The sequence below is a fragment of the Dunckerocampus dactyliophorus genome, chromosome 6, assembly GCF_027744805.1.
Source record: "Dunckerocampus dactyliophorus isolate RoL2022-P2 chromosome 6, RoL_Ddac_1.1, whole genome shotgun sequence".
Lineage (NCBI taxonomy): Eukaryota > Metazoa > Chordata > Actinopteri > Syngnathiformes > Syngnathidae > Dunckerocampus > Dunckerocampus dactyliophorus.
Genome location: NC_072824.1, coordinates 8,320,189 through 8,333,278, shown reverse-complemented (window position 1 = coordinate 8,333,278; position 13,090 = coordinate 8,320,189). Strand labels below are relative to the sequence as shown.

At 43.2% G+C, this 13,090-nt stretch overlaps 1 protein-coding gene across 6 annotated transcripts in view; it reads right to left on the bottom strand.

Moving 5' to 3' along the window:
• Nucleotides 1-3,414: 3,414 nt before the first annotated feature.
• znf827 (zinc finger protein 827) overlaps nt 3,415-13,090 on the bottom strand; it is a 102,806-nt gene continuing 93,130 nt past the window's right edge. For 2 of the 6 annotated variants that reach the window (XM_054778589.1, XM_054778588.1), the window contains exons 12-14: nt 8,084-8,296; nt 7,837-8,014; nt 3,415-6,592 (exon numbers count right to left, since the gene is read on the bottom strand). In XM_054778589.1, the coding sequence (XP_054634564.1) occupies nt 5,803-6,592; nt 7,837-8,014; nt 8,084-8,296 (1,181 nt within the window). In that variant the 3' untranslated portion in view covers nt 3,415-5,802. Of the gene's footprint in view, nt 6,593-6,854; nt 6,906-7,810; nt 8,015-8,083; nt 8,297-13,090 lie in introns of all 6 variants that reach the window. The other 4 variants (XM_054778590.1, XR_008570643.1, XR_008570644.1 and 1 more) reach the window with 4 other exon arrangements.

Here is a 13,090-nt window from a genome sequence, read left to right as displayed (position 1 = left end):
CAACTTTGGCAAGGTGGTGTCGAAAGGTCACCTTTGTGCTGATAGCACGGGTCGAGGGTGAAGGGCTTCTTGTTGGGAGGACGAGGAGGGAAAACCGTTTGGTCTTATCGCAGACATTTCTCAATTAGTCTGCAATTCTGGCGGACTGGAATTGAGTTATTGTTCTCGAGCAAATGAAGAAAAACAGCGCATATAATTTGATGCAAAAAATCCAAATGAGGTTTTTCCCTACCCCTTCAATCGATATGCGTCCCCCTGCAGGGCCTTAATCAACACTTCCACTCACAGGGAGGTCAGGCAAGCAGCCGCCCGCCGCCCCAAGCGCTGCTTTGAACTTAATTAAGCGGCTTTAAAACATGGAGCAGAATGATTCATTAATACGCCAGCGAGATGAGAGCGGGCAGAGGAAGATTGGGCTTCCGATGGCTGTTGAACTCACCGGGGTCGCGAGGACTTCCAAACCTCTTTAACAGGATAACGCTTTAACTCTTCCTCACCTGCAAAAGGATTCAGCCCTGAACGCAGAGAATGAAGAGGTAACCGCCAAGGTGTTGATGTGGCGAGAGACCGCCGGGGGCCGTGAAAGGAACGCGCCACGCCAAGGTGTTCTATAGCCGCGGGGGCTAACACTGATAAATGACTCCCTTAATGTCGGCAAACACTTTATCTCTGCTTCATCTGTTTTCATTAGGCAGGGCCAACCTTTGGCTGGCCGAGAACGTGCCGGAACTTTCATTACGGCAGCAGGCAGGCGACACCTCACTCGGCCTCGTAAAAACACACCAATGACGGATCCAATTGCTTATTATGATGGCGAGTATAAATTAGGAAAAGTTACTTCCCCCTGAGGTGATCCGTGATTCTCCTAACTCACTTTTACCGTTTCCCCAATGGCTCAGCCGACTCTCGGATTGGCCGAGAATCTGCTTTTCATCTCCCCTCCCTGCATCTTTTTGACTTCCTTTCATCTCCCTCTGATGGATACTGGGCGGTAAAATGTTTCCAGTTTTTGTCAGGAAAACAATGGAAGTGACTTGTGGAGCTTTCACTCGCACCGACACGTGCTGAGGGCCAACAATATGAACACGTGGACCGGTTGTTCTCCAGATGCTAGCGGGCTTCTCAAGGCACTGTGCTTTCATGTAAACAATATGGTTGAAATGGAATTTCCTCCTAAGAGACGAGAACCTGTGATTGAACGTGTAATCAAAATGAAGCTTGCATTGGAGGCACAGACTTGTCACTTGACAGACGTGGATCCAACAGCAGTGGTCACTATTGTTTATTCACTCAAATATGTATGGCTGTATTTTTGTCATACAGCGCCATGCAAGTCCTCAGAACATTTTGGTATGCTCCATCAACACCCGTTTAACTCTTTGATGTTAACTCTTTGTTTTCACTCTCCTTGTAACAAGTTTGTTCTCATAGATTGCCGTTAATACTTTTTTCCCTGCTTAGTCGTCTCTATGTCTTTTTGTCATCCATGTTTCTCTTTGGGTCGCAGACCGCTCATTGTATTGGCGCCCTTGAGCTTTACAGATACCGTGTCTGCTCTGCAAGTGGTTTGAGGAAATGCTGTACTTGTATGATGATAAAGTTTTAGAAATATGCATAACAAAACGATTTGCCCAGGTGTCCAAACTTGGTCCAGCGAGGGCCACTTAGTAAAAAATGAAAGGATGCAAGGGACACTTCCATATTTTCTAAAACCAGACATGCCAAGACATTATATATAAACACTGCATCTCAGCTTTGTGATGTTCAGTGGTGTGAAAAAGTGTTTGCCTGCTTCCTGATTTCTTATTTTTTGCATGTTTGTCACTCTTAAATGTTTCAGATCATCAAACAAATTTAAATATTAGTCAATGACAACACAACTGAACACAAAATGCAGTTTTGAAATGAAACTTTTTTTAATCAGGGAGGGAACAAATCCAAACCTACATGGCCCTGTGAAAAGCTGATTACCACGCTGTAAACATAACTTAACTTAGATTAATTGAGATCTAGACACTGGGCAAAAACAGCCTGCATGGTAGAGTACCCAGACCAAAACCACTGCTGATCAAAAAGGGGCTGTTTTGCTGCTTCAGGATGTGGAAGACTTGCTGTGATAAATGGAACCATGAATTCTGCTGTCTACCAAAGAATCCTGAAGGAGAATGTCGGCCATCTGTTGGTGTCCTCAACTTGGGTTCTGTAGCAGGACAATGATCCAAAACACACCAGCAAGTCCACCTCTGAATGGCTGAAGAAAAACAAAATGAAGACTTTGGAGTGGCCTGGTCAAAGTCCTGACCTGAATCCTATTGAGATGCTGTGGAATGACCTTAAAAAGGTGCTTCATGCTGGAAAACCCTCCAATGTGGCTGAATGACAACAATTCTGCAAAGACGAGTGGGCCAAAATTCCTCCACAGCGCTGTAAGAGACTCATTGCAAGTTATTGTAAACGCTTGATTGCAGTTGTTGCTGCTATTAGGTTTAGGGGGCAATCTCCCTTAATAATAAAGTGTCATTTAAAAACTGTTCAGTTGAGTTGTCATGAACTAATATTTAAATTAGTTTGATGATCTGAAACATTTAAGTGTGACAAATGCGCAAAAAATTAAGAAATCAGGACAGGGGCTCTTTAACGACACCACTGTAACTGGTGGATTATTAGTATGAACTTCAGCCTTTCATCCTTTTTTCCCCCATTTTTGATTTTTTTCCCCAAATATTTAAACTTTCTTCTTAAATAATCTTTTAAAATGTTCTCGATTTTATTGTCATATTTTGACTTTATTCCTGTAATATTGTAACTTTTTTCCCCCCAACCTAATTTTCCAAAAATTACCACTTTTTGTTTTTTCTTCTGTTACAACTTTTAAAATATACACATTTTTCTTTAATAGTCAACTCTACAGTATGCTATCAATATGACATTATTTTTCCTTATATTGTTACAGGTTTTTTTCTTGTTAGAATATGACTTTTTTCTCTTAATATTTTAACTTTATTCTTGTAAAATTACTGCTGTTTTTTCTATTTCTGCAGTTTTTTTTAATTTTCCAACTATTTTAACTTTTTGTAAGCATGATTTTATTCTCGTAAAATTACAGCTACAAAGCTGGACAGTACAGTAACAATTTTTTTTCAACTTTATGCTATTAAAATGGTATTTTTCCTTATACTATTACAAAGTTATTGTAAAATTTTGACCTTTTCTTGTTCCACAACTTTTTTCTCTTGATATTTCGACTTTATTTCATCAAAATTACTGCAGATTTGTCAATTTTTGCTGTGTCTTTTGAATTTTCTTGTAAAATTATATTTTTTAGAATGTACCGCAGGCAAATGGCCCCCGGGGTGCACTTTGGACACCCCTGGCCTAAGTGAATCAGGAAATAGAAGGCAAGAAGGCATGATGTAATATCTGATGTAAGCTTTACTTTCAAATCCTGTTACATTTAAATCTGGCAAGTTGAACATAAAAATAATACCAAAGAAAACAAATACAAAATAAAAAGGAAAAAGTACAAATGATCTATTTACCAGTTATTGTCACAACCCTGTACAGCCTTAACAATGGAGTAATAATATAAAAAAGCTTTGTACAGCGTATAGCCTTACTGAAGGACGATGGTGATGCAGGGTTGGGGGTTGAGCTTTCTCTGATAGTAAAAACAGCGCCAATGAAAAGTGGCGGCAGTCAGAAGTGCAGCGAGATGCAAACTGAGGGGAACTAAGTGCGAAGTCATGCAAGTGCTTTGACCAGCAGAGGGCGCCATCTCTGTCAAGATTTTAAGGGGTGCAAGAGGAGTGCAAGAAAAAAAACATTCTTTTAATAATTCCTCCTTGTGGACCGGGACTTTTAATAGTTTGAGGACAGTCTCTGGTGGCCTCCGTCCACCGTGTGGCACTGGAGTCTAAAAGCAAAAACCACAAAACAGGACATGACGGATTACATCCTAATATCATGTCCTCCGGGGACGTACGTTTTGGTCGAAACAATTCTCTGTCCAATCACACATAATTTAATGTAAAAAATAAAGCAGACAATGATTTCAAAAAGCATTAGTATTAAAGTCATTTTACAAATAAGGGATGCAGGCTTGAAGGCCACACGGGCAACTCAATAAGGGGTAAAGCTTATTTGATTTCATTAAATGTTTGAAATAAAATGCCCCGCTGCCCTATTCTAGTCCACAATTCATAACATAACTTCTCATCATTGGAATAAAAGTGCAACGCTGTGCAAAAAAATCAGCTATCACAATTTAGCCTGGGACCTTCCTCAGTTAACTGGTGAAGACAAGTGTAATTCACACAATTTGTCCAAGTTGAGGGCGACAGGGGCAGGGGCGGGGGGCGCTGACGCTGAACCTAACGGCAGCTTGGTTGCGAGCACTTCTTTATCCCATCAACTTTTTAAGTGCTTTTGGTTTTTGAAGTATTCACAAAATGAAGTGCAATCATGTAGTAACAAGGTTGAGAAGAAAGGGCCATAATACAACGAAGTGATCATTGAGGATTTGGTCAGTTGTGTGGAATTGATCGTCAATTTGATCTCAAAGTCTTGAAGCCATTGAGTCAAAATGGAGTGCACTACTTGGCTTCGGCCAGCAGAGGCGCTGTTGATTCAGTCTCAATGAAAACAACACAACACTTGGCATCCAAAGGACAGAGGAGTTCAGAACACAAGAATAACCTTCGTTGATGATGTCGTCAAATGTTACCGTGTTTGCCGTACAAGCAAGATGGCTTTGCTTCATCATTGCACCTGCAGGGAATTGTTTCTATTCATGTTAGTTAAAACAAAATGCATGACATCAAAGGCTCAGTAAAAAACAAACAAAACGAAACAAAAAAAGGCCACCAGACTTGCTAACGTTCCCATCGCCTTTCCCAGCACACAAGATGTCTCTGTTCACACTTTTTGTACGTTTTTTTTTTTTTACATCAACAAAAATACATTCATTCAAGTCTTTTTGTTTGGAACATTTTTTTCTTCTCATTGTTTAGGTTTTTTTTGTACACAAAAATTACAAAAAGCTCCAAAAAGCACCATTAAATCGGCCCTGTGGCAACCGCTTAACCCCCGCCCTGCCTCGGAGTCGTCCGCCTTCGCTAACCCATTAGCATGGTGGTAGATCTCGTCCAGGTTCTACGCCACATGATTCGTACGGAGCCGATCTAAAGCGACTCGTCGGGTTGCGCGAGTGCAAACGATATTCAATCTCGAAACGTGGTTTGTCAAATTCATCCCGTATTTACATTTGATTTTCGTAGCTTTCGAAAAAAGAACCCCAAAACATTCCGAGACAGAGGTGATGTCAGGCAGCAGCTATGCATAATAACATGGTTTGACCATCATACCAAACAAAAAAAGATAGGCGGGGTTACAAAACGTATGTACAAGATCTGATAAATAAGTGCGTGGTTTGAGGCGTTGCTTTCGGAAAGGAGCCTTTTTTGTCCGTTTCATGACCGAGTGACGTGAAAACGCGAGCTGAAACACAGAAACAGGCATGCTATCTCAACGCGTCGTAGCAACAGACAAGGAGAGCACTTGCAAGAAAAGAAAAAGAGCTATAAAACAAGAGATTCCTTGCAACTGCTCGTTCAGACGTTGTCAAAGGGGAGGAGCTTAGCAGTGGATACAGCTTATAAGAAAAGCAGCTTTTTCATATAAATGCATTCGAGTTCTTAGCATGTACAGCGTTTTCTCTTAGAAATGTTTCTTGATATCTTCGTGTTTGTGTGGTCCAGCAGCTTGCTGTGCTGGTCTGATTGGACAAGTCTTGGGGGGGCGGGGTCAGTCAGTCTTGGCCCGCTCCATCAGTCCCAGGTAGGCCAGGAAGGAGTGTTTGTGGGAGGGGGAGGCAGAGAGGGGGAGGCGGCGGGAGGAATGGAATGTGCGGCGGTTGCTGTGGGTGAACAGGGTGGTGAGGGGGATCAGGCGCGCCCGCTCGCAGTTTCTGTACTGATCGATGATGGCGCCCGAAGGGGACGAGCCACGGGGGCACCCGTTAGATGAGCGAGGGCCGCCGCCCAGCGAGCGTGACAGGGCGACGGAGCGCAGCGCCTGGGACGCGGTGAGGCCGGCGCTCCCCAGGAGGCTCCTCCGAGCGGACGGGCCCCCCGGTGACCTCCCCTCCTCGGCCGTCCCGTCGTCTCCCTCCCCCTCTTTGGCGCCCCCGCCCTGATGCTTCTTGAGGTGGCGGCTGAAGACAAAAGGGTGCGTGGTGGTGAAGGCGCACTCCCGGCAGGTGAAAGTCTGCCGCGGCGCGTGCTTCAGCCTCTTGTGCAGGTTGAGGTTGTCCTTGCGCTTGCAGCTGTATGAGCACAGGTCGCAGTGGAAGGGCCGCTCGCCCGTGTGCACGCGCACGTGCTCGATGAGCTTGTTGGCCGTCTTGGACAGGTAGCCGCACTGCTCGCACTTGTAGTGGTTGCCCAGGCGGTGGGCGCGCATGTGGGCCTCCAGCGAGGGGCGGTCGGGCCACAGTCCCTGACAGATGCGGCAGCGGTGCTCCATCTTGAGGTGCGTCTTCAGGTGGCACTCCATGGCCGCCGGACGATTGGTGGAATAGATGCAGAAAGGGCACCTGGGTGGGGCAACAAAAGGCGGGGAGGGGAGGGGGCGACACAAGTGACGGTTGAAGATGACGAGAACACCAAGAAAACTGATATTTAAAGTGATGAAGCGGAGTGGAATGCATGATTATGTGTGTTCACAGCTATGTGTGTGTGTGTGTGTGTGTGTGTGTGTGTGTGTGTGTGTGTGTGTGTGTAGAGGGTTTGGGGGTGGTGGGTCATGTGACAGGCAGTAGAATAGATGAACAAATGAAGGAATGAAGTGGCACTTACATTTAAATAGCACCTTTCATCTGCTCTGGGCCCCAAAGCGCTTCACAAACCCTGCAGAACAGAATCACCTCAGAAAAAAACTCCAAATTGTCCACGCCCCCCGCCCCCACCCACTGCGCTCGACACACTACCACATACATGGGACTCGCCAGCTGATATCGGGCATCAGAAAAATCAACTGCTTCAATCAGAATCCATCCTGACTCCATTTCCATCTTTGCCTTTCTGCTAAACAGAACATCCAATTCAAACTCATGCTAGCACGGAGCTAAGGGGGTTTAGCAAGAAGCTAAGGACGATTGCGTGTTTTCTTCGTCACTAAGTCAGTCAAACATTTGATTAGTGCCACGGACGGCGACACAAACACACCATGTACGACAGGTTTCTTTGTTCATGACAAGATGGGGCGATCATCGTGATGGCATTCCATGGTTCAGGAGTTCATGAGCGTCACAAAGCAGAAAATGCTGCGTGATACTTGAAATGACGCGTGGCCGTGTGTGTCCTTTCTTAACCTATTGCACTGTTAACTCCAAAAAAGTGAGAACCAAAATCCCACACAAAAGATTTTCAAAGTCGTACAATTTGGAATTCAACCCAAACGTTTTTGTAAAAAAACGCACAAAACTTCAGACTTGGAAGTTGTACAATTTAGACTTTAGCTCCATCGTTGGCAAAAATAAAAAATAAAAAAAAAATGCACAACACATCTTGTAGTGTTGTGATTTTCGAGGTTGCACAAGTTTGGAATTCCAAATTTAAAAAAAAAGTCTTCAAGTTCAAAGGCAAAACATGTTTGTGAAGAATGTGCAAAATGTCAAGAGTTCAAGTCACATGACTGGAATCACGGCCTACGGCATCGAGTCAACAATAAAACCGAGTGTGTGTAGGTTTTGTGTACGTGTAGCGGGGTGATGGGTGAGGGGCGGGGGTGAGGACGGGCGGAGTTTAGGAACCTCTTGACTGTACTTGCTTTCCTTACTTGAGCCCTCCGGAGGGGACGGTGTGGCACTTCTTGTGCTCCAGCAGCTGCTCGGGCGTCTTGAGGAACTTGTGACACACGTCGCACTCGAACATGCGCGTGATGAGGTGGATCTGCAGGTGGCGTTCGTACATGCTGCGTGTCTTGCACACAAACGTGCAGAAGACGCACTCGAATCCTGCCGCAGAGAACAAACACGTTAGCGGCGGCCATTTATTGTCATTTTTTTACATTTCATATCTTTTACCTTTATCGGACTTGTCCTCCGTCCCCGAGCCCGAGTGGCTTCCGGAGCTGGACTGGCTGCCGGCCGAGGAGGGCGGAGCGAGCAGGCTTTTGAGTTCTTCGCTGCCGTGCATGATGAGGTCTCCGCCCTCGGAGCTGTTTAGCGAATCGCTGAGAGCCGAGAGGGATGAGGAAGTGCTCTTGGTCTCGCTCAGGGGACTCCTCGAGTTCAAGCCTGGACAAGACAGGACAAAAATGCAAACCACGAAAGTTTGAGGTAAATATACGGTACACTGTCTGATGACAACCCATGAAAAAATGCTATCCTTCCCGGCTTCCAGAACTATTCCATCAAAGCAGAGCAGGGGTGTCCCAACTGTTCAGCTGTACAGCCAGGCCAACATACTGTAAAATGATATTTTGTATAAAAAGTTGCACGAAAAAAACTGCATTTCAGCTTTGTGCCAAACAGTAGATGAAAAGGCGTATCATTAGCATGAGCTTTGCTCTTTTTTTCTCATTTTTAAAAATGTTTCTTCTTAAATGGTAAATGCTCTCTTCATAGGATTATGACTTTATTGCCATAATATTACACCTTTTCCCCAACCTTACAACTTCATTTTGTTTTGTTTCTCGTAAGTATGACTTTAATGTTTCAACTCTGTGCTACTAAAATGACATTTTTTCCACTCATAATAAGAGTTTATTGTCAGAAAATTGCCAATTTTTTCCTCATAGAATACGACTTTTTTTCTCTTCATACTTTGACTTTATTCTTGTAAAATTACAGCTTTTTTTCTATTTGTGCTCTTGTTTTTCCTGTTTAATTTTCCAACTATTCCAACTTTCTTCTTGTACATTTTCTTCTTGTAATTCTGAATTTATTGCCGTAATATTTTGACTTTCACAACTTTTTCTGCAACCTAATTTCCCCAAAATTACTACTTTATGCATTGTTTTGTTTGTTTCTCATAATATTACAACTTTTAAAAAAAGAACGCCTGTCAACTTTGTGCTACTAAAATGATATAATTTTTCCACAAATATAATGATTTTATTCTCGTAAAATTATGACTTTCTCTTGTTGGATTACAACTTTTTTTTCTTAATATTTTCACTTTATTGTTGTAAAATTACTGCAGAGTTTTCCATTTTTGCTGTTTTTTTGGGGTTAGTTTTTGTGTTAAATTCTATTTCTGGAATGTGCTGAGTGCCAATCAAAAAAACTACAGTATCGTGTTGTACAATTTGGAGTTTAACCCAAAGATGGGTGAAAAGTATGAAACTAAAAAAAACAAAATGAGGCAAGAGATGACTACTGTTACTTGTTTTAGTAAGCCAAGTAACGACAACCTGGGCTAACGACCGCAAAGATTTCAGCAGACGAGTGACAGTAAAGGTGTCATTTTGCGTGTGACTGATGTATACAGGTAAAAATTGGGTAGCTCAACCAGCAGCTAGCCTTGAAAAGCTGCTTAAATATCAGAGGATGACATCATGAGAGACCATACACATTAAATAAAATAAAATACACACATCCCCACGTGAGGCCCTGCTAGCTAGCAGAGCCAATCAAGAAGCCGTGTGCTTTTATTGATCCAAGTCTGCCATTCACTGGGAAGCAACGAGAATAAGAAGTGAAGAGTGTGTGTGTGTGTGTGTAGTAGTGAGTGCAGGTCATGGCCGAAGGAGCTAAGATGGCGGCAGGATCTTAGGGCACAGCTCATCAAAGAACATTCGCTAATGAGAGGGAAATGAAATGGTCGGAATGATGACGAGCCACTATGTCAGGAATTCAATAGCCTCTTTCCCACTGAGAAGTTGAAAAAGTGCATGTGGCATTTATTCACCTGTACTTTTAAGGGACTGGACAAACTCACTCCAAATTACTTTTTGAAACCAAAAAGTAGAAGAACACCGCCGCTGGCTAGCATAGTGGTTTAAGGACGTGATTGGGCCCCCCCCTCCAAAAAAGTGCACAAACTGCATAAAAATTGTGCGTTTTCAAAAATAATTGCAGTTGGTAATGACGTACAGGTCCGTGACGCGTACACACACACACACAATTTGAGGTCATGTTGTTGTAGTGATGGGCTATGCATTCAGTGAGAGCTAACTTAGCCATATTTCAGCAAGCGTGCGCTATAGCTTACGTACTCAAAGCAGGAAGAGGTGGAAAATAATGCTAGTTGTACGTTCCGAATGTTGGCGCCCCCTAGGCAGCTGGAGGAATCCACTGCAAACAAAACCCACACCAATCAGCACAGTTCAAAGTATTATTACTTTGGAATTTGACCCAAAAAAATACATAAAAAATTCAGGAATCCTGAGTTTGAAATGATCAAATTCGTGAACAAAAATTTCTGGGTGGGATTAGCACAAAATATAATCATACAATTTGGGATTCAACCCCCAGCAACTAAGGATTCATTCTGTCCATGCGAATCGTTTTTGAAAAACACAAAGATAATTTGAAGTTCAAAGATGAACAATTTGGTATTAGATTCCAATTTTTGTGAATAATAGGCACAAAAAACTTCGGAGTTTGAACTTGTAAAATGTACAATTTCAACCAATTTTTTTATTTTATTTTTTAAATATGCACAAAAACGTTGCATTTCTAAGTTGTACAATTTGGAATTGGACCAGCACATCGTCTCAGCACCAGCGTCTTGTGTGAAATATAACTTGTCACACACTCTGATACCACCTCAGAAGCTGGAAATTTGCTGGGTTGACCCCCTCCCCTATTTTATCCTTAACTTCTGCTACAATACAATGACCTCCAAACTACAAAAAGTTAAAAAGTCACTCAGCACGCTTTTTTTTGTGGTCAAATCAGACTTCTGTGATGCGATTTGGGAAAAAAAGTCTCCAGGGCAAAAACAAAGTCCCCCACTGAGTTGTGACTCCACAGGAGGGGGTCAAGCTTCTTGAACTGGTTCCACCCGCTGAGCTCCGCTACTCTGGGCGTGTCCGTGTGGTTGACATCTCGGGTACATTTTCAGTCCAGTTTGGAAAAGTTGTGGCAGACAACAAAGGAAATAAAAACACACTCTGGTGGTTTTCATCACTTGTGAGATATTAGCAGCTGGTCTCCAAACACCTATTGATCCCCCTCAACCCCCATCCTTAGGCGCCATAAGGGCCAACCTTACTAGACAAAACAAGGCCACTGAAAGACCCCTCATGTTGTCTGGACGAGCAATCCCCCCCACACACACACACACACACACACACACACACATATTCTACCAGGAAGAGCAACACACCAGCAATAAACTGGACAAACAAAGGTTTTAGACAAAAAAAACAAAACGAAACTGCACCATTGATTCACATGAGCAGCTTTAAATGTAACAGAAGTATTGACTGGTGTCTGGCTGGCTGGTTGGTAAGATGTGTACAGCCTTCATATTTCACCAAGCATTTTATTATAGCTTCTCCATTTTATTACAGCTTCTCCAGGGACAACACTGGAGAAATTGATATACAGTGCAACCCTGCATATAGTCATGTTTCAGCATTTGTGACCCTGCAAATTTGTATTTTTGGTCCAAAAAATGTAGTTAGTTTGTATTTTCTCTCCAAAAATAGGCTGTTTTTTCCACAGAAACTCATAGATACAGCTTAACATCCTACCAACATGACGTTAGTATAAAATAGCGACGCCCAGTCAACTTTGTTCTAATCTGGCCTCAAAACTTGGAGCGAGTTAACACGTGATTGTAAGCGCTTACTGGAGTTACAACAAGCAGGCAGTGTGGAGTATGTTACAGATGCAGCTGGGAGGAACGCCTTCTTCGACAGCTAGCCGGAACGACCCAGTGGCCTGCGGAGCAGCGTACCATTCCTAGCAGCTTTAGCGGGAGATGGAGGCAGCCCCACAACAGGCGGAAGCGTGGTTGTAGCGCTAGTCTGACGACCAGGCTAACGGCTAGATTGTGAATCCGATTCAATCTCTGCTATTGATCAGTTTAAATCTGGACTGTGCTTCTATTCATTTAGCTTGTTGGCGTCTTAATTGAAGAGAGACAGGAGAGTTCTGGAGCTGAATCTAATCTAATAATCCCAACACTCACTTTTATTGCAAATGCTGATCCAAAATCGGAGAATGTCAAGCTAGCAAGAGTATTTGGAGGGGGAGGAGCGAGCTGTGTCAAAAATAAGACATTTGTATGGGCGTCTTAACTCTTTTTTTTTTTTTGCCATTCGGAACATAACGGACAATGCTAGGGAAAGTAAACGGGGATATACTTTAGAGTAGTCAGTGTGCAGCCTGTATAGCAGTAGAGATTTACTGTCCACTGAAAACGAGTCAACACACAACCATCTATCTATCTAAATAGCTGGCAAGTGAGGAGCAAGATAATTGGTCTGGTGCTGAATGAGTGGTGGCCGCACTGGGGATCTGCAGTTTATACATAAGATCTTAAAGGGATCAGAAGTTCAGATTTGTGGACATGAAGTTGTATGACAACTCATTGACATTGTAGTCCAATAAGAGCGACTTACCCCCCACTTGGTCTCCTAAGTCCAGTTCTGGTCAGATTTCCGTGATGAAGAACATAGTTCCACTGAGTTGACAATTAAGTAAAGACTTTAGCTTCTAAAAACAATATGCGTTCAAAAGATTCATACATTTGCATCACAAAAGTGCCTTCTCAAAAAACTCAAAACCTCTCAAAACGCTCGGCGTTATATCTGTCTCCCGCCGTATCCCTGCGCACTGTCGCCCGTGCGTTCATGTGAATGTGATGAAGACGCTCGCATTTTTGTGATGCAAATGTATTCAGTTATTGTAATCTTTTGAACGCATATTGTTTTTAGAAGCCAAAGTCTTTACTTAATCGTCCCCAGCAACTCAGTGGAACTACGTTCTTCATCACGGAAATCTGACCAGAACTGGACTTAGGAGACCAAGTGGGGGGTAAGTTGCTCTTATTGGATTACAATGCTGATGGGGATGTCATACAACTTCATGTCCAAAAATCCAAACTCCCTTTCCCTTTAACATGCACTGTGGCAC